The sequence below is a fragment of the Zootoca vivipara genome, chromosome 1 (assembly GCF_965207765.1).
Source record: "Zootoca vivipara chromosome 1, rZooViv2.hap1.1, whole genome shotgun sequence".
NCBI classification, from domain to species: domain Eukaryota; kingdom Metazoa; phylum Chordata; class Lepidosauria; order Squamata; family Lacertidae; genus Zootoca; species Zootoca vivipara.
In genome coordinates this window covers 18,200,877-18,228,432 of record NC_142582.1, presented here as the reverse complement: position 1 = coordinate 18,228,432, position 27,556 = coordinate 18,200,877, and the positions used below count along the sequence as shown (strand labels likewise).

The window sequence follows — 27,556 nt, the reverse complement described above, 5'->3', positions numbered from 1 at the left end:
TTTTTAAAAAAATGGGCTTAAAAAAAGGCAGTTTGAAGGAAACAGGCACAACCTTCTTGTGATGTGGGGACCTCTAGAGCAGTGTTTCTCAACCAGTGTGCCTCCAGATGTTTTGGGACTACAACTCCCATCATCCCTAGCTAGCAAGACCAGTGGTCAGGAATGATGGGAGTTGTAGTCCCAAAACATCTGGAGGCACACTGGTTGAGAAACACTGCTCTAGACTGCAGCACAGCATTCCCAAAGAAGTTGCTCATTATCCTAACAAAATAGCTCTGGCCTTTCAGAATATTGTTGCCTTCAGACGCTTGCATTTGTGTTTCAGGTTTGTGAAACTATGTTAAAAATAAATACTTTGTTGAAAAAAAGAAAGAAATACACCCGAAACAAATCCTTTTTAAAAGTACAAATCTGGATGCTTGCAGTGTATAATCAAGCTGCCATGTATTGATTTGTTTCTGGAGGAAAAGCACAGTCTAGTCAAATTATTTTATGAGGCCTTGTATGTGGATTTCACTGTTTGCAAATTACTGCATTATCTGGATTGTTTTGTGTTAAAGCTCATTTTCGAAATTAACTTGTCTCTAATATTTCGGCATATTTCCTTCTCTTGCCTGATAATGCCGCTCTGTCTTTGTTGTTGCTTTTTTTCTTTCTTTTTACAATCAGCACATGAAAGATTTGTTGGACTAATTATCCCTCGTGGAGATTGACCAGGACTGTTTGGCTAGACGAATTTATTGAATTTTCCTTATGTGGTTTGATTGTTTTTAGGCCTTGTCTCCATAGCAACAGGATAATTTTTAAAAAAAATTAACTCAAACTTTGGTTGCTGGAAAATGCTGCTTTAAAGTAGCCCTGCTTAAAATGAAAGGAAATTCGCTGGAAAAGAATGGGTTGCATATTTTGCAGACTTAATGAATTGTCACCTGCTAAGAAATACAGGCCTTCCGGGAATCTTTTGTGTTTTGGGAGCAATCAAAGATTTAACATTACTTGGGACGGACTCAGTCTTTGGATGATCAAATTATATCAACTAAAAAAAGACTTATACAGCCTACATTTCGGTTAGAACCTCAATGGAGGTTCAAGGAAAGAAGCATCTTTGGTAGAAAAAAGCATTGTGCTATGGCGGGTGCTCCTCCTCCTCCCTCCTCTCTGCACTTCTCCAGCCTTCTCGTAACAGAAGTGGTGTCACCGTCCTTCTCCTTCCCCCACTCTTCCCCCCCACTCCTTTTCTTGCTGCCACATTAGCGGTGGCAAATTCTAACCAAGAGCCCCCACACCATGGGTGGGCGTGATGGTTAGAAAGGCGTATTGAACGTAATTTGTTTTGTAAAGCTTTACAGAGTTCTAAAAGTCTTTCCAGCCACGGTGGCCATGCCAATGGCCCTCTCCTTTAAAAAATAAATAAAAATTATTTATACTTTTTCAGATATACATTTCCTTGATTTTACAGTCCTTTTGACATTTTAAAACCAGACTTTCTTCCCCCTCTTTCTGCGGTTCCTTAAATTTATTTTTAATATCTTCTGCATATCCAAATTAACTTACTCATTTATTGATCTTCTTTAATTATATACTCATGTAGCTGCAGGTTATTACAGTGGTACCTTGGTTCTCGAACGTAATCCATTCTGGAAGTCTGTTTGACTCCCGAAACCGTTCAAAAATCAAGGCGCAGCTTTTGATTGGCTGCAGGAGCTTCCTGCACTCAAGCGGAAGCCACATTGGACATTTGGCTTCTGGAAAACTTTCGCAAACCGGAACACTTCTTTCCGGGTTTGCGGCATTTGGGAGCCGATTTGTTCGGTAACTAAGCCGTTCGAGAACCAAGGTACCACTGTACAATAATCCTGCCATTGTTTTTATCTGTTTACAATTTGTCAATATTCAATAAACCATTTCCCTTCTTTTATAAAAAGTTTGTTATCTTGCTTTCTTATTCTTCCAGTAAGTTTTGCCGTTTCTGCATATTCCATAAGTTTTTGTGTCCATTCTTCCTTTGCTGGGACTTCTTCTCCTCTCCATTTTGGGGGCAAGTGACATTCTTGCCGCTGTGTGGTCTCGTAGATGAATAAATTTCTGTACAATTTAGGTAGTTCTATCCCTATAATTCCCAGTCTGCTGGCCTTCTCCTGGCCACCTCTCCCAGAGTGCCTTTCTCAGAAGTGAGATGGCAGAGGAGAGCCTCATCGGGCGGCCAATAAGGAGTCGAGGCAGCCCAGGTTCACTCCCTCTCCCAGTCTCATTCTAGGCAGGGCTGGTGATGTTCCCAGCCTAAAACACGAGATATACACTGCCAGTCAGAGTAAGCAATACTGAGCTAAATGGATGAGTGGTCTGACTCCGTATAAGGTAGCTTCCTAAGTTCCTAAGGGGAGAAGGAGGCAATGTCTAGTGCTGGGACCTCTATGCCCTGTGTTGCCATGTCAGCACAGCAGTGCATGAGAACAGGTCATTAGACTAATGAAGAGGGTGATCTGTGCAAGGGGAATTTGGCTGCGGAGAGCAATCTTAGATAACGGAAGTCATAACTTTTTTTATATTTTTTATTAACATAACCCTTTCTGCAAAGATAAAAGAAGGGGACGCTGCCAGTCTTTCAATCATACTTGCGGCTGATATTCTCCCGGAAAGATTTTCTTTTGTCTAGCTGCTAAATATCTGTGTACAGTGGGTTCACGGAGTGATGCCAATGACAGTAATTTTCTATTTATAAATATTCATGCTCTGAAAGCCATAGCATTAATTATACTAATTTGCATATCCTATGTGAATACAGGCACATGGCGGGCTATAGTAAGTGACTTCATAAATAGGCTTAAAGTTATATTTCCATTAGAAGGGAGGAGAAGACAGGCTCAGGGTGACAAATGCTTAGGACTCACCTCGGTGCACAGTTTTGCTAGGATTTCATGAGGATCGCAAGGAAATGAAGAAACACAGGCTGAGTTCACACGTAATGGTAAACTATGGTTTAGCAATGTGAGGATGATTGGCAGTGAGCCATGGACTCCCTCCTAATCCTCCTTTGGCATGGTAGGGAGGAAGAACTTGGAGGCATTCAATTCCCTTTTCATCTAATTTTGGCTTGTCACATCTTTCCACCAACCATAGATTAACCACAGTGTTCGGTCAAAATGCTAAACAGTGGTTATTCTAAAACAAAAGCTTCTGGTCTAAAGACTGTTTCAGAGGCGGAGGAGAGCAAACTTGAGTTTTGCTACAACTCAAGCATGGTTTAGTAGACAGTGAAGCATAAATGAAAAACAGTCCATGGAGTATAGGAAAAATTCCAGCTGGAAATGCTTCAGCAGGCCTGCAGTTTTTAATTTATCCATATTTGGTTTAACCATAAAACCCAATATTGCCTTGGTTCCCACGTTCTATGAGCACTTTAAATCGCGTTGCAGGAAAAAGGGCATTTGAGTGCTGAGCATCACCTAGCAGCATATCTTGTAAATGTGGAAACGAGAGAAAGTCATTGTTGTTCATGTGCATCTTCACAAATTAGTTTTTCAGTTACGCTGTCTCTGGGATGTGAGAGAGATGGAAGTGCAATCCTTAGAAGTAAACCCCCGGTTAATGTGTTTAAGAGCTGCCTGATCATTTTTAGTCTTACTTAACTCTTCAAAAGCTCAGTGCGCGGCTGCTTTCAGTTCTCATAACAGGGTTGGGTGGTTTTTTTTTGCCCAATTTCATGTCTTATTCTCTGTCCCTCCCTCCCTCCCCCCCACCCCACCCCGCTCCACCAACCCCTGTTCTTCACTCACAGCAATCTTACGGTGATCTGGGCAGACCTGTCTGGCTCCAGGCAGCTGAGTCGGCTTACAGGTTCACTCTGGGCTCAATTGCTGGAGGTGAGTGACATGTCTCTGTGTGCTGTTTTCAAGCTGGGATTGCTGTAATATTATCTAGCCAGGCTGGTTGCAGATCAGCTAAGTTGGAGTTCATTGTCCCTCCCACCCCCCAGGGTAGGAATGGTGGAGCTCTGAAGAGAGCTCTTTATTGTTACTTATATAAAAAAAATCAACCCAGAAAAAACCCCAAGCCTATGATCAGAAGTCCTGACAGAACATGACCTTGGCACTGCAGGCTCCAGACAGTCTTTGGAGCAAAACTTGCAGAACGACAGACTTCTCAGATGTGGCCTCGGACTCCCCTCTTAATTATATTTGATGGGATTGATACCAAACTCAGAAAGGGAAACGAGGGCCAGGGACAAATACAATGTCTTTAGTAAATAGGCTGAAAACATCGCGTTTTTCCTGGTCCCTTGTTTCACTTTTGGTATATAATTTGGTTGAGACTTATATATAGACATTAGTCATCTTTGAGCTACTGATTTATGATAATATTAAAAATAATATTATGAAATGGGGCATAGTAAGAGGCCATGAAACACACCTATGTGTGCTCCAGCTGATAGTCATAACCTGTTTACTGTAGATTTTCATACCCACCTGAGCAGTTGCCGTTTTAAGCTGAAGCGTACTCCTTCCGCTGCAGAGAACAGCAACTGTTTGGGACTAGGGTGAAAGGGGAATGCAGGACGCTGCAATGAAGTGTAAAGGAAAAGGGACCCCTGACCATTAGGTCCAGTCGCGGACGACTCTGGGGTTGTGGCGCTCACCTCGCTTTATTGGCCGAGGGAGCTGGCGTACAGCTTCCGGGTCATGTGGCCAGCATGACTAAGCCGCTTCTGCCGAACCAGAACAGCGCACGGAAACGGCATATACCTTCCCGCCGGAGCGGTACCTATTTATCTACTTGCACTTTGACATGCTTTTGAACTGCCAGGTTGGCAGGAAACGGGACCAAGCAACGGGAGCTCACCCCATCACGGGGATTCAAACCGCTGACCTTCTGATCGGCAAGCCCTAGGCTCTGTGGTTCAACCCACAGCACCACCCACGTCCCTTGCGATGAAGTGTATCTCCAGCTTAATGAGCCACTGTAACGAAATGATTTTTGTTGTTGTTTGGAAGGCCTGAATCCATCAGTCTCCTAATCGTTTGAGACACCCTGACAGCTAGGCCACATTTTTCAGTATTGGCTTCTCTTCAGGAAGGAAAAGCAGGGCTTCCCTCTGCCCAATGAACTTTCCTGCAAAATGCAAACATTTCCAAAGAATTATTTCCCAATCCCCAGTGCTGTTCAGCAGTGAGGTTGGAAGAATGCTTTGCGATCTGAGCTTCATTTTTAGGCAACGGCTTGAGTGGTAAGCCGGTTTTTCCGCATCAGAATTCAACCCTTGAAAATGTGAAGTATGAATGGAGAACATATGCAGATTGAATGTCTGTTATTACCAGGCAATCCTAATTACCCCACCCTCCCACCCAGGATTGTGGGTAAGAGTTTCATGGGCATAAGCAGAGTGTCCTTCACAGGCGTGCCAATTTGAATAAAAAAGGAGGGGGTCAGGTAAGCCCTGTCCCGCATAATCGATCACATGGCGCGGTGCACATACACCATTTGAATGGCAATGCCCATCAGTTTGGGGTGGGTGCCCCTCAAATATTTTATTGGGGGGGCAAAGACCCCATAGTTGGCTTCTATGATCCTTCATATTTTTCCTGTCCTAAGTGTTACATTTCACTCTGTTCTCCATCAAATTCCTTTATGTCTCTGGGCTCCTGTAACACTGTTCATATGTCTCATAATTGGCATTTTATTAATTAATTTATTTGGAAGATTTATAAACCGCTTGCTAAAAAAACAACACCTCTCTGAGCAGTGTACAAATAAAATTAGAGAGTGAGCACAGCTAAAATCCACACTCCAGATAAAAGCAATCGCAACAAACCTAAAAACAAGAGCAGAAGGAGGCGGCACTTAATCCACACTAGCATGTTTTGTGTGGGCACAGTGAGAAACTGGAATATAAAACTTTTGTTGTCTTTTGGTTTGCAGCCGTAGGAGCTACCGCGGTCTACCCTATTGATCTGGTGAAGACGCGCATGCAGAACCAGCGCACAACTGGCTCTGTGGTGGGAGAGCTGATGTACAAAAACAGCTTTGATTGTTTCAAGAAAGTTCTGCGTTACGAAGGCGCTTTTGGCCTTTACAGAGGTGAGCAGATGAAATGCATCAGTCCAATACACCCGCGGTTGACTTTTTAATGGCTTTTGTGCAGGCGCCTAAACAGCGCAAGGAAACTCTTGAGGGACAGGGAGCTGCGTTTTTGTGTGTTGGGTACTTCTTGGCTTATAAAACTGCAAAACTCTCAAACTGTGTACCTTGAAGATGCTGTATAGATTAATATCTGTCAGGTGCTTTTCTGTGCTTTCATGTGGCACACACATCTTAAGTTATTTATTTTATTTGTTACATACATTTATATGCCACCTTCTCCTGCAAGAAGCTGAACGTGGTGTGTGTGAGATTTCCTAGGACTTCGACATCCTGGAACCAAACTCCACAACCAAGTCTTACCTACAGTCTAAGCCTCCATGATGGTTCATTGCAGAATCTATTACTCTGTTCATACTTTAAAGCTCAGACAGGAAAAAATACACGGGTTTGACATTCAGCAAAGTGACTCTGTGCCTTTGCAGTCAGGACAGAAGCTGGACATGATTTCTTTTCCTCTGCACAGATGATAGCGCCACATGTGTATTTTGCCATGCAATTTTTGTGCATGTAAAGGGTGAATCTGCTCTAAGACTGCATGAAGTACAGTGTGTGTGTGTGTGTGTGTGTGTGTGTGTGTGTGTGTGCATGCACACTCTCGTCAAGAGGACGAGAATGTGTAAGGAGAGCCCTGTGCTGGCAGTGTTTTTCAACCTTTTTTGGGCAAAGGCACACTTGTTTCATGAAAAAAATCATGAGGCACACCACCATTAGAAAATGTTTAAAAATTTAACTCTGTGCCTATATTGACTATATATAAAGTAATTCTCCCACGGCACACCAGGCAACATCTCGCGGCACACTAGTGTGCCGCGGAACAGTGGTTGAAAAACACTGGACCACAGGTCCATCTCCTCCTAGGTTTCCCAAACTTGGATCTCCGGCTGTTTGTGAACTTCAGTTCCCATCATCCCTGATCACTGGCCCTGCTAGCTAGGTACAATGGGAGTTGTAGTCCAAAAACAGCTGGGAGACCCACTTTTGGGCAGGCACAAGGGAGGGAAACCCTGATCTAGTCCCCTATCCTTGTTTTCTGCAGTTGCACCAACCAGTTGCTGATGGGAAGTAGGTCGGCAAGACATGAGAGCGTTTGCCCTCTCCCGCTGATCTTCCCCAGCAACTGGTATTCGGAGGCACACTGCCGTTTCTGATCCTGAAGATTGTATGTAGGCATCATGACTCGTAGCCGTTGATCCTGTATATGTGTGTTTGTGCGCACACACATGCGCTGTATTTAGCTGTGTATTAATGGCGGAGGGAGGTGTGCCTCCAGGTGTTACTGTCTATTAGTTCCTTTAGCGGTAGGCACTACTGTGCTAAATATCCTTTTAATAGGGGATCAGAGACTCAGGCTGGGAGATCAGCATTCCTCTTTCTTGTTGTCAACCGCCCTTTGTGTGTTTAATAACTACCTTTCCCCCAGCATAATAAGTCTGTTAAGCCTCAGACAAAAAGGACTACGTTGAAAGAAACTAAGCCACTGCATACATTAGCTGCTGATCTGCGTCCGTGCGTGTGTAGCTACTACACGCACATTTGATTTGGGCTTCTTAGGAGAAGGGAGTTGCGTGTGGAAGGTAAATCCCACATGGCTTTTAAGCAGTGAGAGCTGCTGCAGATAATGGCATGCTGTTGCCGCTGCTGACACAAGGGTGTGAACAACCCGCGGTTCTTCTTGCTAGCGGGGAAACGGCCTCATTGCACAGAATCTGCCTCCTCTTCCAGCAGTCGGCTCGCAGACCGCTTGGCAGATTAACTTCCTTTCCCTTGAAACGGCAGTGGGGTGAATCAGCACTTTATTACAGTTCTGTCAGCTTTTGCCAAAGTTGGGCCAGGGCGACGGTAGGGAGACAGGTAACACATGCGCCTGCTGTCAGGGTTGGAAAGGAACTGGATTAAAAGTGGCAAGTTGCTTCGTCTAAAGCCAAGCGAGCGAAGGCTGCCCTCTGCTGATCTGTTTTCTTAAACAGGTCTGCTGCTGGGAAAGTATCCACGAGTTACTGCAGGGCAGGAAAAGAGCTCATAGGTCATCGAACCTGTTCCCATCACTCACCGTTCTGGGCAGAGAGTCCGGTGTCACAGGAACAAAAAATATATAAACATTCAAGCACATGACACTTAAAATGTCCCCTCCCCATTTTTTTTAATTAAAACAAACCCATTAAATAAAATACACTAGACGGCACTTAATTCATGTTTTTGCTGTTTCACATTGACTTCCAGTGTACCCTATGGCTTGGCCACCCCAAAATTCCTGGTTCTCAGCCTGAGACTATGTTATACCCAAAGAAACTTTGCTTGACAAACAATCTAAACAGGTGCAAGTATGTATGTGTTTTGGTGCTGATAGCCTCACGTTGCACTTAACTGGAAAAAACAAAATCCAGTGACTTCACCTTCTTTTGTAACTTAACGCTAACTTTTCCTCCTAGTGCTTAAAACTTCTGTCTCTCCATTTTAACGATGTAAGTAACAAAGTAGGCAGTTGCATTGGTCTTAGACGTTATTTTCTTTTAGGTAGTGAAAAGAGAGAGCATTGTGTGTAGATGTAGGTAGTGTCGGTCTGGATACTGAGAACTGCACACAGGAGAAAACTCACGGGAGGGGACTTTTCTGCTTTCTCCTAGCCCCCTCGCCTCCCATAAACATTCCCCAGAGCCATAGCTGCCAAGTTATCCCTTTTTAAAAGGGATTTTCCCTTATGCTGAATAGGCTTCCTCACGAGAAAAGGGAAAACTTGGCAGCTATGCCCAGAGCGCCAGAATGGTATGGGACTGGAGGAAAGTGTGTTGCTTTAGAAAGGAAGAAATTACCCAAAATGAAGTGGAAGGATCTTGCGTGCCTGGAGCTCAGTCCAACTTCGGGTGATTTCCCATTATCTCCATCCCACACCATTCAGGGAATGCAGAGTGAATAATGGGGAGGGGGGGAATAGAACTTTCTTCGAGTTTCCTTTCACTTGTACTTCTCTGGATCCAAGCCATTGTCTTTCTCTTATGAATTAGGTTAACTATAGGAAATGGTATTGCCTGACTGTGTATATAATGACGCTTGACTGGAGTGTCTACAGAGCTCGCTAGATATCCTGGCATTTCAATTTTGTTTCCAAGCAGCAGTTTAAATAAGAAGTAAAAAGCGGCATGACTTGATTGGGAATGAATGAAACCACCTAGGGACTGATTGCCGATTGATCAAATCGACAAGGAGCAGCATCTTGCGGTTAAAAGAAAGGCACACTGTGTGCTTTGAGCATCCCGCAAGAGGCATTTGGGAATAACTCAGCAGCAATAAAGCTGATTTCAGTTCATAGCAGGCCACTGATATTGGGCAATAGACTTGGGAAAATGCAGCGCCAGCGAGCCCTTGCGCCAAGCAAGCTCGTCTTCACTGTCTGCGGCAGAAGTCTTGAAATGCTCAGTTGCAAAACGGCACAATGGGCACATAGCAGAATGGCCAGCTCCATATGTAGAAACAGCATTGATGTCAAAGGAAAACCTCTGCAGGGAAATGGATGTGTTGGGCTATTTAAGGGCAAAGCACCCTAGACGTGCCAGCAAACTTGAGCGTGTGCTAATTGTGATACATTTGCTCCATTTGTCTAGGGTTGCTTCCACAGCTCATTGGTGTCGCTCCAGAAAAAGCCATTAAGCTTACAGTGAGTATATTTATTTTTAAATCATTTTCTTTAAAGGGTTTTTGATCCAGTTTTTGGAGGAGATGCTCCTCAAAAGCAGCTCCCAACTTACATCCAAATCCAAATGCAGTATTAAAAACGTGAACATAAAGATACTTTAAAGTTGAGGATAACTCGACACTTTTGCACTGCTTTCTTCTTTTTTGGGGGAGAAAAAAAATTACTTTTGTAGAACATCCAAAATGTTTCTCAAGTGATCTCTCTGCTCCGGGAACTGCCACACTCTGGCCTCTTGTTTTTAGATCTCCTTTATATAAAAAAAAAACTTAATTGAAAGTTCAAAAAGTACATAATTATATGTGCACTAAACATGGTGAGATGTAAATAAAAGAGAGAAAAAGAAAAAGAGAAACAGAACCTGTGTAGAAGGGAAAATAAAGGGAGGGGAGAACCCAAAAACCATTTACTTTACAAGGTTGTTCTTGTTCTTCACCAGATCTTAACCTACTACAGAATTTGTAAGAATGGATTCCAAATATCAAATCCAAATATCCAAATATTGTTTTTAGATCTCCTGAATAAAACTGTAGACGAGGGAGGTGGAAAGGGGGCCTGATGTTATTAATTATGTCGTTCTGTTAGGTCAATGACTTTGTCAGAGACAAATTCACGCAGAGAGACGGTTCCATTCCACTGCATGCAGAGATCCTTGCGGGAGGCTGCGTAAGTATCCCGGCCGTGGGAAGGAGCACACCTTTCCCACTTTGTGCCCATATTAGAATGACTGCTGACACATAACAATTTTATCGCTGTGTCATGGGAAGAGCTGCCGCAATTTCGGTCCCTTTCTGTTGATACCTTTTCCACTGTCGGCTGCTACGTGGAACAGGTTACAGCAAAGCAGGGCATCTCTTTACATTACTACCATCAGCACAGACCTGTTGTTAAAAATGTCAGGTTGTTTTTCCCCACAGAACAGCTCTGATTGTCAACACCGGCTGGAGAAAAAGAATGCCACGGCTGTATATATATATATATATATATATATATATATAGAGAGAGAGAGAGAGAGAGAGAGAGAGAGAGAGAGAGAGAGAGAGAGAGAGAGAGAGATGTAGAGCTCTCTTGGTTTTTTGGCAAAAGAATTCCTTTTGTCTGAAAGGTGGAGAGGAGCTGGATTTATCTCCTGCAGAACAAATCCGTTGTCTGCTTGCAACAGGATTTATCTGGCTCCAGTTGTTGTTTTTTAATCAAGAGGACATTTATGTAAGTAACAATGTAAATGCAGGGGCCAAAAGTGAAACACTTCTGAGCTCCGTCAATTTCCATGGGGGAGAGTTAAGCAGGAGCCTAATTCTGTCCCAGTGAAATCAGTGGGAGTTTTAAATGTTCTATTGTACATCGTATGTAGGAAGCTGCCTTGTGCCGAGTCAGTCCATTGAGTTCATTGTTCTCTACACCGACTGGCAGCAGCTGTCCGAGGCTTCAGACACGGGTCTCTCCCAGCCCTACCTGCCGAAGTCAGGGATTGAACCGGAGAGCCTTTGGGTGCAAAGCGAATGCCCCATCACCGACTGAGCTGCCATCCTTCTCAGAACAATATATCACTGACATTTTCCAGGACGCATTGATTTCAGTGCAGCTTGAATCTTATTGAAATGCAAGGAGTTCCAACACATTCCTTACTGAAGGGCAGCTGCTCTTTCTGCCCACCTCAGTTCTACTGTACCCTTCAGGAACCAGAAATTTACCCCACCCCCAAAAGTGTGGGGAGTAACTGGTGCAAAGGCTGGAGGCAGGTAATCAGTTTCTCAGAGAACCGACAGCTGTTTGAATGAATGCTGGCTGCTTTTGGTGAGCACACTTAGCCCAATTTCACCATGGGTTAATTCAGGCATCCCCAAACTCCGGCCCTCCAGATGTTTTGGACTACAATTTCCATCATCCCTGACCACTGGTCCTCTTAGCTAGGGATCATGGGAGTTGTAGGCCAAAACATCTGGAAGGCTGCAGTTTGGGGGTGCCTGGGTTAATTTTTCAAATATACGCTCAGCCTTGGTTTGCTGTTCTTAAAGCGTTTGGGGAAGGTCCCTGTTGAATTGTCAAGCCCGGACCCTGCAAAGGTATTTCATTTTTATTGTTTACTATTTATTTGTATATCGCCCTTCATCCGTTAAAGTCAGGATGGTTTGCAACATAAAGTGGCATCTTGTGCTTTTAGTACCTTTTTAAAGAGTTGAGTCGAAAAGCATCTGTCTTCCTATGTAGCTTCTGTCCTCCCTTTGGTGAAGCAATAGACTCGGTTGTGCTTAATGTTATTATCCATTCTAAGCACATCTAAAAGGCCACAGCTGAACCATATATGTAGAGCACTATCACACCACTTTAAGCAACCCTGCTTCTCCCCAATGAATCCTGGGCACCATAGTTTGAGAAGGATGCTGAGATTTACGGTCGTACCTTGGTTTTCGAACAGCTTAGTTTTGGCTCCTGAACACAGCAAACCCGGAAGTGACTGTTCCGGTTTGCGCTCTATTTTTGGAAGCCGAACGTCCGACAGGAGCTTCCTGCAGCCAATCAAAAGCCGTGCTTTGGTTTCCGAACATTTTGGAAGTCGAACGGACTTCTGGAACGGATTCCAAGGTACGACCGTATTCCCGTTACAGAGCTGAGTGGTTTAAACATCAGTCCCTCTTCCCAGGGAACTCTGGGAAGAGGGCTGTCCTAACAACTTTCAGCACCCTTAACAAACTGCAGCACCCAGGATTCTGCCCAAGTGCTGTAATAATGCTTTAGATGTATGGTGCAGCTGTGGTCAAAGAGGCAGGAGCCCTCCCCGGGTTTGGATCTGGGAACTCTTAATAACTTCCAGTTGAACAGGCTGGATGGAAATCTCTTCAGCTTGTCACCAAAACCATGGGCAATGAGGCTGTTGACCTCTGCCAACTCTGAATTCAAAGAGGCAGCCCTGGAGTGATGCTGTTCTTACTTCTCCCTGATTAGAAATGGCAGCCCTGTAGATACCCCAGCCTTTGCTTGTCAGCGTACAAACCCACGTTTGGGAAAGGCAACAACCGAGCGAGTTATAGCCGTACCCCAGAGAGAACCTAATCTTGCTTTTGAAGGCCCATTAGAAGCTGCTACAGTTATATGTAAGAGACCCTTCAACCCCGCAAATAAATGTAATTCAAAGGCCTGACACATCTGCTGACTTCTCTCCCCCCCCCTTCCCGCCGCCAGCCCCCCACAAGCCAGCTATAAACTGCTGGGGGCTGCTGTGGTTTCATGATGAAGCCCACACAGCCTAACGGCAGTATAATTTTGATGAAAATGTATGCACATTTTAAATTAGACTTGAGTTCCTTTTTTAAAAAAAATTGCTTGAGGATGTTTTCAGGTATGCATTCATTAGGCTATTTCCCCCCCTGCTGCAACATGTGTTCAGTAAGGGATCTTAGCGATTTCTGTTTCGGTAATGAACTTTGATTATTAGGGTTACTAACTTAATATCGTTTTGTACCAAAACATGTGTCTAGCCTGGGCAAGTCTTCCTTAAGCTCTACCTCTGTCCCTCAAGGCATTTTAAACTGGAGTGTAGTCCAACGTTCACACTGAGAACGTTTGAACATCAAAAGCTGAGCTCATCCATGCCTACTCGGACTGGCAGAGCATCTCGGGAAGATGTATTTCACAGCCGTATGTGGAGCTGTTGGGGATTGAACCCAGGAACTTTGCTCTCCCACTAAGCCAAGATGCTCCCCTTGGGTAGCAGACAAGGAATCCTAAGGATTTTCTGGCTCTGAATTGCACATCCTCTGCCCCAGGTGCTAAAATAACAACGCTTACCTGCACAAATGTCTCTGAGCCAATCCGTTGCAGAAAGGCAAATGTTTGAGCACTTCTCCAGTAAAGCTGTTTTTAAAATAAAAAAAATCTATTTAAAAGGAAGTCTTCTCTTCTTGCTCCCAGGGCATTTTAGGGCTTCTTATAGGTAATAACTAGCACCCTGAATTGCACTCTGAAACAGCTGGCGCAATAAAAGGGGCACCTTGCCCCAGTTGAGATTTTAGCACCTGCATTGCTCATGTATCAAAGCTCCTAAGCGCTTTTCAAAGGCAGCCTCACGTCGCGTGTGATTCTAGTGCAGCCGAACGGTAAGTGATGCATGTAGGACCATGGCCAGGTTTGACCCTACCAGGAATGGGCACCCCCATCGGAACTGGGGGGGAATCGCAATAGAGGTGCTGCAGGGATAGAAAGGGAGGGCTTCCTTTTATCGGAACAGGGCTGTTGGTTTCTGTGGACGGCGTCTTCGAAGCGGCCATATTTCCAGAAGGGGCAGGACGATGTAGCTGAACGACGTTGGCTGTACGGAGGTGGAATCACCTAGCTATCTCCCCAGTGTGCTTTTGTTTTTAAGAAACAGGAAAAAAGGGAGGCAGGGACTTTATTACTTTCGCAGCATCGTTCCATATATTAGCCAGGTTTAACTTGCCCGCCAACCTTCTATACTTCTCAGGCTGCAAGGAGCGGCCCAGGGCACACAGTTGGCTGTGCGTCCCTTTTTTTGTTGAGAGGGTGGAGTGATGTGCTAGAAAAAAATTTGCCCCAAGATCCCTAAAAGCAGAGAGCGCTTAATGCACACTTGCCTGAGAGAGTAAGCACAAATTGCTGGAGCTTAGCTGGGAGAAGGGAGTGTCAGCAATCTACGTCAAAGGACAATGTTTTCAGTGTGGGGAAAAGTTTTGGTCCGGGACGCTGTCTGTTTTCAGCAAGAGGAAGTGGGGGTTGGGGGCTGGGCTGAGGCACCTCCCCCCTTCCCCCCTTTGTGGCTTGTGCCTCACGGGTGGAATTGGAAAGGGCAAGAGGTCTTCTCTTCCAGGGTCACTTGTGCATTTCCTTCCGCCTCTGGCATGTCAAAAGGTGTTTGCTGTGGGGTCTCAGACTGCATCTCTTCTCTCATAACCTTTGCTGTCAGCTTGAGTTTTTTTTTATTTCTTCCTGGTGGAGACTTTATTTTACATGACGTTAAGGTTAAGCCAGGGAGCTTGAATTGTTCGTACTCCTGATCTGTATGAATAACCTCCATTCAGGATTGAATTTGTCATGTTGCTGCTCCAAAAGGTGTCTGTCATAATTTAGGAACCGTTTTCTGTGTGTTTGTATCGGGCTTATTATTTGGACATTGTATTTGAATGGGGCCGTTGTTTATAACACAGCCATGCCAATGCTATTTGAGTGTCTGCATAGATTCTTTTTTTTAGGGTGTTCCACCCCTGGGTTTGGAACAAAGTTTCCTTGGTCTCCCCTCCTTAATAAACTTCAGTTTCTACAGCAGTGATAACACCCATGCTGCTACCATAGCCATTACTACAGTGGGACATCTGTTGGGTGCCAATATTATGCTACAAACTGCACAGAGCCTGAGTCAAGTCATGTTTGTTCAGAGGGACAGGGATGCGGGTGGCGCTGTGGTCTAAACCACTGAGCCTCTTGGGCTTGCCAATTGGAAGGTCGGCGGTTCGAATCCCCGCGACGGGGTGAGCTCCCATTGTTCTGTCCCAGCTCCTGCCAACCTAGCAGTTTGAAAGCACGCCAGTGCAAGTAGATAAATAGGTACTGCTGCGACGGGAAGGTAAATGGTGTTTCCGTGCGCTCTGGTTACCATCACGGTGTCCCGTTGCGCCAGAAGCGGTTTAGTCCTGCTGGCCACATGACCCGGAAAGCTGTCTGTGGACAAACGCTGGCTTCCTTGGCCTTTACCTTGTCCAGAGGGGTTCCAGTTCCACCTTAACAAAATACCTTCACTGATCATCACTTAATATAAGGAATGGAACTCTGGAACAAATTATTCCACGGTTCAGCCACTGATCCAGGATGGAAAGTTTTGGGCTTCCGTATTTAATCCAGTCAAGTCATTGCACAATGAGAATAGCTTACTCTCATGTAATGGAACTTTGACTCCCTCTCCGTTCCCCCCACCTTACCTAAATCTGCTCCTGAGTGTAGGGAGAACCCCCAGAGCAGATTAGGGGGCTTTGCAGGGGGGGGCAGAACGAAAAAATTCATTTACACAGGAAGAAGTGTTTCTGCTAATGCAAAGGCTTTATTTGTTTATTTAGAAAATCCATAAACATCTCTCTGAATAATAAATTCCCCCAAGCTCCGTATGCAACATGACTAAAACATGCAAGCCAGTTAAAAACAAGTATGCATAAAGCCATCTTTTAAAAAAAGAAAAAGATTTTAAACATCTTTTTTTAAAGTTCAAAAAGTGCATAATCAAATGTGCACTAAACATGGTGAGATGTAAATAAAAGAGAGAAAAAGAGAAACAACCTGCATAGAAAGGAAAATAGGGGGGGGACTATACTTTACAATGTTGTTATTGTACTTCACCAGATCTTAACCTATTACAGTATTTGTAAGAATGGATACCAAATACCATTGAATTTGTCCATGGCAAGTCTGTGTTTGTATGCAAATGTTCATATGTTGGGAGTTTGTATAAATTTTCAATCATAAAAGGGAGCCGCATTTTTATTTTTCCAATTCCCCAGTAGCAAAGTTGCATAAAACCATCTTTTAAAAACAAAGGTAAAATCAGTGAAGCTTTTAAAATACAGTAAGTGTAACTAACTTGTGTGTCTGGATAAGCTTGCTGAAATTTAAACCTTTTCATCAAGCATGTAAAAATAAATAAATAGTGAAGGCACACCTGCCTAATGTCAAGTGGCAGGGAGTTCCAGAGCACAGGTGCTGCCACACTGAAGGAATGACTCGTTGCAGATGTGGAACAGGCATTGTGTGGCACTTGTGAATGTGCGAGTTCCACAGACCAAAGTGATCAAGTTGACACATTTAAGGCAATCTTTGAAGTAAAGTGGTCTTTGAAGTAAAGGCCCTTAGCGCCGCTGCCACCTCCTCCCGGGAAAGCGCCCTGCCTCCCTCCGCCCGCCGTACCTGCTGCCCGCCGTATCTCGCCAGCTCGGAGTTATTGGCGATCCGGCAGGAGCAGCAGCGGGGCTCGCCAGGCGGCCCTTGGTGGCAACAGCGGCGTCACCAGAGCCTTAAAAACTTCTGGAGCGGCCATGGCGGGTGAGTTGGTGCCTTTTTTGTGCTTTTTTGCCCATAGGAACGCCTTAATTAAGTTTCAATGCATTCCTATGGGAAACCGCGATTCGCAAGACGAATTTTTCATAAAACGAATTGACCCGTGGAACGAATTAAATTCGTCTTGCGAGGTACCACTGTAAAATAAATATGCTACATTGTGCCTGTCAGGCCATCAACACGGTTCTGAAGCCCCAAAACCCTTCCTCACCCTGAAACTACTGATACAGGTTCCATCAGTCAAAGCTGCATTTTTCTGAAACCCTGTCCCTTTAAAGAGCTTGCTGCTGTTTGTGTGCATGCAAAGAAACCTTTCAACTGCTTTCCACGAAAGGAACTGGGGATGTTAATTGGACCGTGATTGGCTTCTCCCTGCCTCTCCTTCGAAAATAAAAATGTTTATGAATTGATCTATTTGACTTTCTTTACAGGGTTATTTTGCCAGCCCTGCAGGAACTCTAATTTCTAAAAGATTAAAAACAAAAACAAAATGCAGCCTTGCAAAACAGAATTTCCTGTTTATACAGGCACCACAGTAAACTCTGGTGAACCAATCTCAAATGACTAGTCTGGCCAAATTCAATTTCTTTTCCTTTTTTAATGTGTGTGTGTGTGTGTGTGTGTGTGTGAGAGAGAGAGAGAGAGAGAGAGAGAGAGAGAGAGAGAGAGAGAGAGAGATTTCTACAAGAAATATCTTTAATGGCTCAATGGACAGATATACACCTTTCAAGTCAGTTTTGCCTTGTTTTTTCTAATGGGAGGGGAAGAGAAAATATTTTGCAAAATGCTTATGCTGTCAGAGTGTGTTATCAGTTACACAGCTCAAACAAACTGCCAACTACAATGCACACACTAGGGCTGGGCGATACATTGTCCAAAACCAAAATTATGTAATTATGTAAATTTCGTAATTTTTGACCTAGCAATATATTGCAAATCATGATGTGTGTGTGTGTGCTTGGCCTGAAAGCAAGATGAGTGCTGCACACCATACTTGCCTTTGGCTGGACTTAGCCATCCAGGGGTCCTTTACCTTTTACCTTTTTAGGCACTGAGACTACCTTGGTTGCCCTTAGGATGACCTATGTCAAGGGAAAGATCGCAGGGATATATGACACTGCCGATAGCCACATGGGGGCATTTTGCGGAGAGATCATGGTTGTGGAGGAAAGGGTTTTAAATTTCTTCTTTTGTGGTGCTGTGCTTGTGAAACAACCCCCCCCCCCCAATTTTGCGGAGCCTATTATTATAATTTTAAAATGAAGTGTCACAGCCAGCATCACATCCAGGTTTAATTTTGGTGAAGGCAGACAAGCCCTTCCGAGTAGGTGGATTGGTCCAACCGTCTGTCCCACGATGACCCCTGCACTTTTCCCCACAAGTGAAGGGTGGTTAGACCTATAGCAGGCCAAGGGAAAGTCTAAACATGTCACTTCCCAGTACGTTTACATGCTTCTGGAGCGAAACTGTCACGTTGAATCGGCCTGTGAAATTTTGAAATGCAGCTTGGTGAATGTCTGAGGTTAAAACGCACAACTTGGGAGAGAGCAGCTCATACAGCAACCTCCTGCGAGGGGATAGGGCTTGTGCTCTTGCTAATGAAATATAAAACAACTTGACAGCTGTTAAATTTGTGTCGCACCCAGGCTGGGAAAAAGGTAATATTAATCTGTTTCTGTCTGTATCCCCCCCATATATATATATACAATTTTCAGTAACTGATGTGGTAATGGAGGTGTGCCCATTATTCACTCTTAAACAATGAGTTTCCAGTTTAAATGATGAAGCTCTCCTATTCAAGCCTAAGAGCCCTCTCAGTTATTTACAGTAGCAAAAGCCAGTTTTCATTCAGCTCACCTTTTGCCATCACTCAAAAACATTAAACACTGACAAGCACAACAGCAATTAATGCTCTCTTCCAAAAGCGATGGTGCCTATTTATATTTCTTAGTCACTTTGCTCGCAGAAATGACCCAAAGTGACTTACAATGCAGTATAAACGCTGAAACAGCAAACTCTCCCAATAAAAACTTAAAACGCACATTTATACAAATCAAAGCCTGCTGTTGTGTTGCCACTCTACAGACCTCTTGCGGAGCAGAGAAGGGCCTCAGGTGGTGACTGCAGAGTTTGGACGGTTGGTTCTTGTTGGGAGAGGCTGGCGCGAAGTATCGGGGGCAAAACCTGCCCTTTGAACGGAGCCTGGAAAATAATCGGTAGCCAGTGCGGTCATGCCAGAATTGGTGCTATATGTTTGGGCTGCCCTGTGCCGGTCGACAACCTGACTGCCGGACTCTGCAGCAGCTGCACTTTCCAAGCTCTCTTCAAGGCCAGCCCCACATATTGCAGTGATCCAACCTAGAGGTTGCCAGAACATAGACAACAGAAGTTAGGCTTTCCCTGTCCAGAGAAGGCCACGGTGGGGCCACCGTTCAAAGCTGATGGAAGTCACAGTGATAGCCGGGCCTTTTCACCCTTGTCTGTTATTCCGCCTTAGTCTTTTGTTCCACGTTAGCGGAGGAAGTCCATTGATGAGCAAGAGTCCAGTGGCTAAGCGGAGGGTCACCCTTGATGCCATTGATAGTCTGCCCCTCCGCTCAGCAGCCGTGTACTTGCACAGTGCTGGTTGCCATAGCCGCCCCTCCCCACCTCCTGGGGAAATGCTCTTCCTTCTTTTATCTGTCGTTTTGCCATGGCTGCTGGTGGTTTTGGCTAGTGAGCTGCACTTTTGCTGCCGCTGTGACATCAGCAGCAGCTAGCCAGTCACGTGCCTCTGGCTGTCTGCTCTTTCAGAATGCGCTTTCCTGTGTTAGGCTGCGTGCAAAATTGCAGCAGTGCCCTGCAAACCCCACTACGAATCTGGGCGAGCTGCTCTCCGGCTTTTCACCTACCAGCTTAAAAACCTGCTTATTTGTTCCATACCAAGAAGGAGGAAAGCATGGCACAATAGACACTGTTTATTGTTGTTGCAGTCACTGTTATAAATTTTTACTCGTTGCTTCCCTTGCACGCAGGGGCGGAAGAAGGGGGGTGCAGTGTGGGCAGGCCGCCCCGGGTGTCACCACTGGGGGGGGGGTGACAAAATGCTGGGAGTGACGCGGTGGCTTGGGCCCCCACAGGCTCCGCGCAGCCCCAGACGGTCCGTCCGCCACCTCCCCCTCAGCTGTAGGGCGGCTGAGTGGGAGGAGACAGGCAGACTCCTTGGAGGCCCCGCGGAGTGTCCTGCCCCAGCTCACCCGCCCCCGGACGCAGGGCACGCACGTCGCCCCGGGCACACGATCGGCATGCTCCGCCACTGCTTGCTCGTGACACAATGTACAAATACCATAGAAATGCTCAAGTCATTTACAACAAACAACCAATAGACTTTTTAAAAATGCATTTATACAAATAAAAAAGGCAGATCAATGTATTCAACTGTCTGTACATTTTGTGATGGTTGACACAGATTTTATACTGCTTTTCAACTTGCTCAAATTACAGGATTGGCTTAGGGGCTGGGGATTTGTCTTCTGAACTAAAACATGCCATATAGAACTAGCTAGGCAGAGGACCATCAGAATAAAAGCAGGAGGCGGAGAGTGGATGTCCCCCACCCCTCCTTGTGATGGCCCACTTTTGAATGCCTTCTCAATATCCATCAATTGCAAAAAATGCAGCAGCTCTGATCCCTAGAATATTAGCTAGCAAAGCAAACCTTAAGTTGCCTAAAGCCGTTGCCCGATACTCAATGTGGATGTGAGTTCTTAAGTGTTGGAAAGATAACGTGTGGATTTTGGGTTTCTTTGCGGGGGGAATCGCTTAACATTGTTTTGTGTTCTGCTCTCGCAGGCAGGAGGTTCTCAGGTCATCTTCACGAATCCCCTGGAGATTGTCAAGATTCGGCTGCAGGTGGCAGGAGAAATCACCACAGGGCCGAAAGTTAGAGCCCTCACCGTTCTAAAGGACTTGGGGATTTTCGGTCTTTACAAGGTGTATATTTTCTCTCTGCATTACACTCGCTCAGATTTGTGGGGGTTTTGTGTGTGTGTGTGTGTGTGTGTGTGTGTAGATCTTTTCAAATTTGAAAACAATCTCTGCCTGCAGGGTAGCCCCATGGTTGAAAATGGAGAGAAATCCACATTTATATTAGTGGCAGTGGGATGTACAAAAACACTCCCTCGCTTTCTTCCACGGGCTTTTATACCGAGCCGTAGGGAGTCATGGTTCCAGGGACCCGCTGGCTTCTGGCACAGATCGTTTCAGTGGGAAGAGGTGGTGTGGGGTGTGTTGCAGAGGGAGAAAAAGTTTCCTCTCCTTTCCCTTTGTGTTTATTATGGCAGCCCACATAGCCTTAGCATTTATTTTGTGTCTCCGCTATCTCTATTGTTACATTCACAGCGGGTCGCTCTCTTTGTCTTAATCACACGGCGGCAGCGCAACAGTAGTGTAGTTTAGCAGAATTCAGATCTTTAAGAAGTTAAGTGATGGGATTTGTCAATAATGAATTCGTTTTGTGAAGGGAGGGGGGGGGAATAAAACCCACAACCAACCCAGCAAGACCCATACCGTACTGTACTTTTAGCAGAATGCCAGTAAACAGATACTTTCGCTGCAGGTCTACTTACTTCCATCATTACAGATCAGAGGTAATGGAGCAGAAGCTATTAGTTTTCTTAAACTCGGAAGACTATTTCTTCCAACACCCTTCGCGACGGCAAGAGACTAATACGTAAATTCGGCAGATGCAGGCAGCTGGGCTCCCGAGAAAGTGTTAACGCATTTCTTTGTGGCCTGTGCACATAATTTGGTTCTGGAGTGGCACCTTCCATCCGGAAGCATAGCTATAGCATTTTCTCAAAGGTGTTTTAATACACAGAGCAAGATTTCACTGCAGTTGAGTGGCTGGTATTTTTCCTTGTAAACCACACGTGTCTTAAAAGAGGGTGTGAGTGGGTTGCTAAAAATGAATCCCAGATTAATTTCAATTGAGCGAATGAATTTAGGAGTCAGGTTATAAATCATTTGGGGATTAAAAGGGGGTGGGGTCACATGGCTTTGATTCCACTGCTACAAGCTGTGCTAATGGACTTGGCCACGGAGCACTGGGTCATAGAATCATAGAATTGTACTGTTGGGACCACGAGGGTCATCTAGTCCAACCCCCCTGCAGTGCAGGAATCTTTTGCCCAATGCGGGACTCGAACCCATGACCCTGAGATTAAGAGTCTCACGCTCTACTGATTTTGCTATCGGTGCTGAGCCTGTTCCAGGGGTGGCAGTAGAGAGGTTGCTACACACTGATGATAGGAGGTATCAATTGGATCATCACAAGTAGACTCTCCTGCCCATAGAATTCAGGACAGACAGTGGCCATAAACGAAGCCCAGAGATGCCTTCTTCCACTGCACACAACAAAGCATTCTGGCTTTGGACCAAAGTGGCGGTTCTCCTTTTTCAGTCTAACAGACGGCCCTGGGTGATTGGTACTTAAGTCTTTGAGCATCTCCAATAGATCTTGCAGCCAAGGACTCATACGGTCTGGGCATCGGGTCTTTTCTTGCTGCTGACTGAGGGTTCTCATCCACGTTCAGCTTCCTTCGCTTGCCCTCATTGTAAAGAGCCCTGCACCCGCAGTTGTAATATTTGTTCACGGAGCCACAATAGCATTTTCTCAGTCAGGATGTTCCTGTTCAGACATGGCAGGTAGAGTGGTAGGGAATGCAAAGCCTGTCTTTTATTTATTGCATTTCCCCTGCTGCCCTCACTTTCACGAACCCAGGTTGGGTCACCCAAGAAAATAAATATATTGAGATATACAAAAATGCAGCCAGTACTTAAAATGTTGCAAACGTTTGGTTAAAAGGGGACATCCTTGGCGAAGCGCCCGTGATTTGGCATCAAATACATCCCCAACAAGGGACGCGGGTGGCGCTGTGGTCTAAACCACTGAGCCTAGGGCTTGCTGATCAGAAGGTCGGCGGTTCGAATCCCCGTGACGGGTGAGCTCCCGTTGCTCGGTCCCAGCTCCTGCCAACCTAGCTGTTCCAAAGCACATCAAAGTGCAAGTAGATAAATAGGTACCGCTCCGGCGGGAAGGTAAACGGCGTTTCCGTGTGCTGCTCTGGTTCACCAGAAGCGGCTTAGTCATGCTGGCCACATGACCCGGAAGCTGTACGCCAGCTCCCTCAGCCAGTAAAGTGAGATGAGAATCGCAACCCCAGAGTCGTCTGTGACTGGACCTAATGGTCAGGGGTCCCTTTACCTTTACACCCCCAACAATACAGCAGCGAAAGTGCTCGACTCGAGCAATCACCAGTAAAAGCCTAGCAAAAGAAACACATTTTTAAATTGCCATTGGAACATAGGCAATTGAGTACCAATTGAATCTCAGGAGGGAATTCCCCAGCCAGGGTGCCACCACCAAAAAGGCCGGATCCCAGGGCATAGCATAATGTACCTACACTATAGACAGACCCACAAGGCGGCTTCAAACCGCTATTGTCCACATCTCAGGGCTGAGGCTGGGGCGTCATCTAGATCTCCTCTTTGCGCCTGGATAGTCCCTGAGCCTTGTGTGTAGAGGCAGGTTGAATTTATCCTGTGTGCCTATAACTTGTTTGCACTTTCCCCCCCTTATTCATGTGACAGGGTGCCAAAGCATGTTTCCTCCGAGACATTCCCTTTTCTGCAATCTATTTTCCTGTGTACGCTCATTGTAAACTGATGCTTGCAGATGAAAATGGCCGCGTGGGAGGATTTAATCTGCTTGCAGCTGGTGCTCTCGCAGGTAACATTTTACAGCGTAATTTGCAGGCAGCTCTCCTTCTCTCACATACCTGTCCCCTTTCCTAGCAATAGTTAATATTCATCAGAGCCAAGGATAGGAAGTTAATACACTATTGTATCTAGCTTAATCTAAATTTGATCACTTTTATCCTTGGTGGGAGGTAGTGTAATTTTGATGAGAGCTAATTACATTTGCATAATGTGGATAAACAGCTTAATGCAGCTCAGCAACTTGTAGTCAAATTTGTACTGTTGGCCTCAATAGGGGAGTTGCGATTGTTTCAAAGCTCTCAATCTGGGAGGCTTGGTGTTTAAAATCTCAAGGAAACATACAGAGGCGAGCTTTAAAAAATTATCTAGTCTGGTTTTCCTACATTTGGGAAGGAGCTGACATCATATATAGAACAATGTGTTTTAGGAGGTTGAAATTCAATATTATTTTTGGAGAGCCAAATTTCACTTTATCTGCAACTTGTTTGAAGGAGAAGCCATTAAAATAGTTCACAGAAGCATTTATTTGAAGCAGAAAGCAATTTTATGGCACAGTCCTTCTTTCCTGTGTCAGCAAAGCCCATGGGTGGAAAGGCGTTTGTTCATAGATTTCTGCTAAGGCCTCTGGTCCCCATCCCACTGCTGGATCTGTCAGGCCTGTTGCCATTCAGACAGGCACAATACATGGTGTCCGGTCATTGCTGATTATGTGACTGTGTGTATTATTTACCAGCTTCACGCTTTATGCCAGAGTACATTTTGCCACATGGGTATTTGAAGCCCTAAACATCTCCACCCACATCGTTAAGCCTGGACACTGAGATCCAGCTCCGAGGGCCTTCTGGCAGTTCCCTCCCTGCACGAAGTGAGGTTACAGGGAACCAGGCAGAGGGCCTTCTCGGTAGTGGCGCCCACCCTGTGGAATGCCCTCCCATCAGATGCCAAGGAAATAAACAACTATCTGACTTTTAGAAGACATCTAAAAGCAGCCCTGTATCAGGAAGTTTTTAATGTTTGATGTTTTACTGTGTTTCATTTTTTTAATTTGTTGAAAGACGCCCAGAGTGGCTGGGACAACGCAGTCAGATGGGTGGCATGTAAATGATAAACTCTTATATTAAATGTACTCTGGCATAAAGTGTTAAGCTGCACACGAGGAAAGGAGCTGCTGCTGTTGGCTTTTGGTTTTGTTACAAATGCGACTTCAGCCGTTCTTCGAAAACTTGAGTGTTTGTATTTGTATTCGTTAGAAATGTTTCTGCCTGTCTCTGTTTGCGTTAAACTAAACACTCATTTCTCCTGAAAAGGTGTGCCTGCTGCTTCCTTGGTGACCCCTGCTGATGTCATCAAGACGAGACTGCAAGTGGCGGCTCGCGCTGGTCAAACGACATACAATGGAGTTATTGACTGCTTTGGAAAGATACTTCGAGAAGAAGGCCCCGCAGCTTTCTGGAAAGGAACCGCAGGTATGGAAAAGGGGTGGGGGTGTATGGGTAAATTTGTAACTTCTGTTTTAATTTATAGATGACTAGAGAGTCCCAAGGCTCGTAACCATTCAGTTTAATAAAATTAATTACCTGCTCAATAAAGATTGTGCTTATTCTGTTCAACAGCACGAGTGTTCAGATCTTCACCCCAGTTTGGCGTCACTCTAGTGACCTATGAACTTTTGCAGCGCTGGCTCTATGTTGATTTTGGAGGCATGTAAGTACAGTTTACCATCCTCTAAACCAAACACAGGGAACCTGTGGCCCTTGATACATAGGCAGGGATGATGGAAGTTGGGGTCCAACAACATCTGGAGAACCACAAGTTCCCACATCCCTTCTTGGTTGGTGAAAAATGGCCTGGTACATTTAGATTAAATTGTGTTTCTAAATATAAACAGGAGAGTACAGCAACCTAGAATATAATCTTTACTCTTCAACACTCCGGTTTTCATTACTGTACTGGTCTTAGCATAAGGCTGAGACACTGTGACACAGAACAGACAGGTGATACGCTACAAGAAATATAGGGAATCTGTGGGCATCCATATGTTGTTATTGTTGGACTCCATCTCAGCCCCAGCCAGCATAGTCAATGGTCAGGGATAGTGGAGAGGTGTCTGCACCATCCAGCAGTTCCTCAGCTTTTCTCCCTTCAAGCTTAGAATTTCTGCATTTTTAAACTTAAGAGTCAAAATCCAAGTCAAAGCTTATGACCAATTTACTGCCCTTGGCTGGTGGCATTCAAGGTATATACGATGAATCCTAGGAGAACCCTATGGTGTCAGCTGTTAACAAGATTCAGGCCTTGGTTGATGTAAGCCACCATGCAAAAAGGTGTTTCATGGGGAGAGAAAAAGCTCAGTAAACAACACCTGACCCAGTCCTAGCTATTTCAGATCTGCATATGCATTCCCTAACGAGTGATCTGTTGGATCAGCTCTAAGTACCTGGTCTAGATTCATACCCAGCCATGCTTAACACCAGGCATCTCCAAACTTTGGCCCTCCAGATGTTTTGGACATCTGTTTTGTTCCCATCTTCCCCGACCACTGGTAGGGATCATGGGAGTTATAGGCCAAAACAACTGGAGGGCCGCAGTTTGGGGATGCCTGCTCAACACTGTTAAAAACTGACATAAAGATTCATGTTACAGGTAGGTAGCCGTGTTGGTCTGAGTCGAAGCAAAATTAAAAAATTCCTTCAGTAGCACCTTAAAGACCAACTAAGTTTATATTTTGGTATGAGCTTTCGTGTGCATGCACACTTCTTCAGATTCATGGATGGGCTGAGATCATGAGTGTAATGCTTCAAGCATGGGCAGGGAACCTGTATGGGCTGGTGGTCCAAATTTTATCCGCCCATGGGCTAACTTTGACAGGTGGATGGAGCCATCTGTCATAGATGCTTTGGCTGAGATTCCTGCATTGGAGGGGGTTGGATTAGATCAGGCATCCCCAAACTTCGGCCCTCCAGATGTTTTGGACTACAATTCCCATCATCCCTGACCACTGGTCCTGTTAGCTAGGGATCATGGGAGTTGTAGGCCAAAACATCTGGAGGGCCGCAGTTTGGGGATGCCTGGATTAGATGACCCTTGGTGTCCCCTTCCAACTCTATGATTCTGTGCCAGGTGACTGGGGTGTGGGTGGTTTCACCTAGGGCAGAACTGAAACACCTTCCACAGTGTTTATGGGGAAATTGCCTTACAGGCCATATTGGACTCCCAGGTGGGTCAAGATTGCCCTGCAGGTTTCCCACCCCTGCCTTAAAGAAATAGCGTTATGCTGATGAAGCCTGAAGTCTGCTAATTTTCTCTTTGCCTCCTTACCAGCAAACCCTCCGGCTCAGAACCTACACCCAAGTCTCGAATCTCCGGCCTTCCTCCTGCCAATCCCGACCACATAGGTGGATATCGACTTGCAACAGCTACTTTTGCTGGGATAGAGAACAAATTTGGCCTCTCTCTTCCAAAGTTTAAATCAGGTGCTGTTTCAGTGCAGCCCAAAGCAGCCGCTCCCTCCTGAGCCGTCCTCATGAGCCAGATAAAAAGTAGTGCCATGGACAGAGAGCTACAGCCGTGGCTCTGCTCCTCTAGTCAGCTGCATGATGCTCTAGCTGAATGGAGCACTGACATCGAATCACTCCTTTCTATCCAAAACAAAGTAAATCATTTGCACACGGGAGACCGATTCAAGCTTTAAGTTCTATGCGTAGAATAAGTAACTAGGGCTTGGCTTAGCACAGCTTGCACTCCATGTTACTGTACATATTGTACAACTTTGTACAGAGACATTATCATGGCATTGAAATGCAACTGCATTTGTAGAAAGAGGTGTTGCGGTTCTAAATAGTTTGAAATGTACAGAATGTTTTGGAAAGTGTTTTATTAAAAATCATGTGACAATAAAATTTATTAAAACCAGAA

The 27,556-nt window shown here is 45.2% G+C and overlaps 1 protein-coding gene across 3 annotated transcripts in view; it reads left to right on the top strand.

The window, feature by feature from the left end:
* The window catches only part of SLC25A12 (solute carrier family 25 member 12), a 101,682-nt gene extending 74,126 nt beyond the window's left edge, over positions 1 to 27,556 (top strand). For all 3 annotated transcript variants that reach the window (XM_088657527.1, XM_035135350.3, XM_088657484.1), the window contains exons 10-18: positions 3,779 to 3,863; positions 5,917 to 6,075; positions 9,738 to 9,790; positions 10,412 to 10,492; positions 20,714 to 20,854; positions 23,513 to 23,651; positions 24,949 to 25,107; positions 25,255 to 25,345; positions 26,963 to 27,556. In XM_088657527.1, the coding sequence (XP_088513653.1) occupies positions 3,779 to 3,863; positions 5,917 to 6,075; positions 9,738 to 9,790; positions 10,412 to 10,492; positions 20,714 to 20,854; positions 23,513 to 23,651; positions 24,949 to 25,107; positions 25,255 to 25,345; positions 26,963 to 27,155 (1,101 nt within the window). In that variant the 3' untranslated portion in view covers positions 27,156 to 27,556. The remainder of the gene's footprint in view (positions 1 to 3,778; positions 3,864 to 5,916; positions 6,076 to 9,737; positions 9,791 to 10,411; positions 10,493 to 20,713; positions 20,855 to 23,512; positions 23,652 to 24,948; positions 25,108 to 25,254; positions 25,346 to 26,962) is intronic.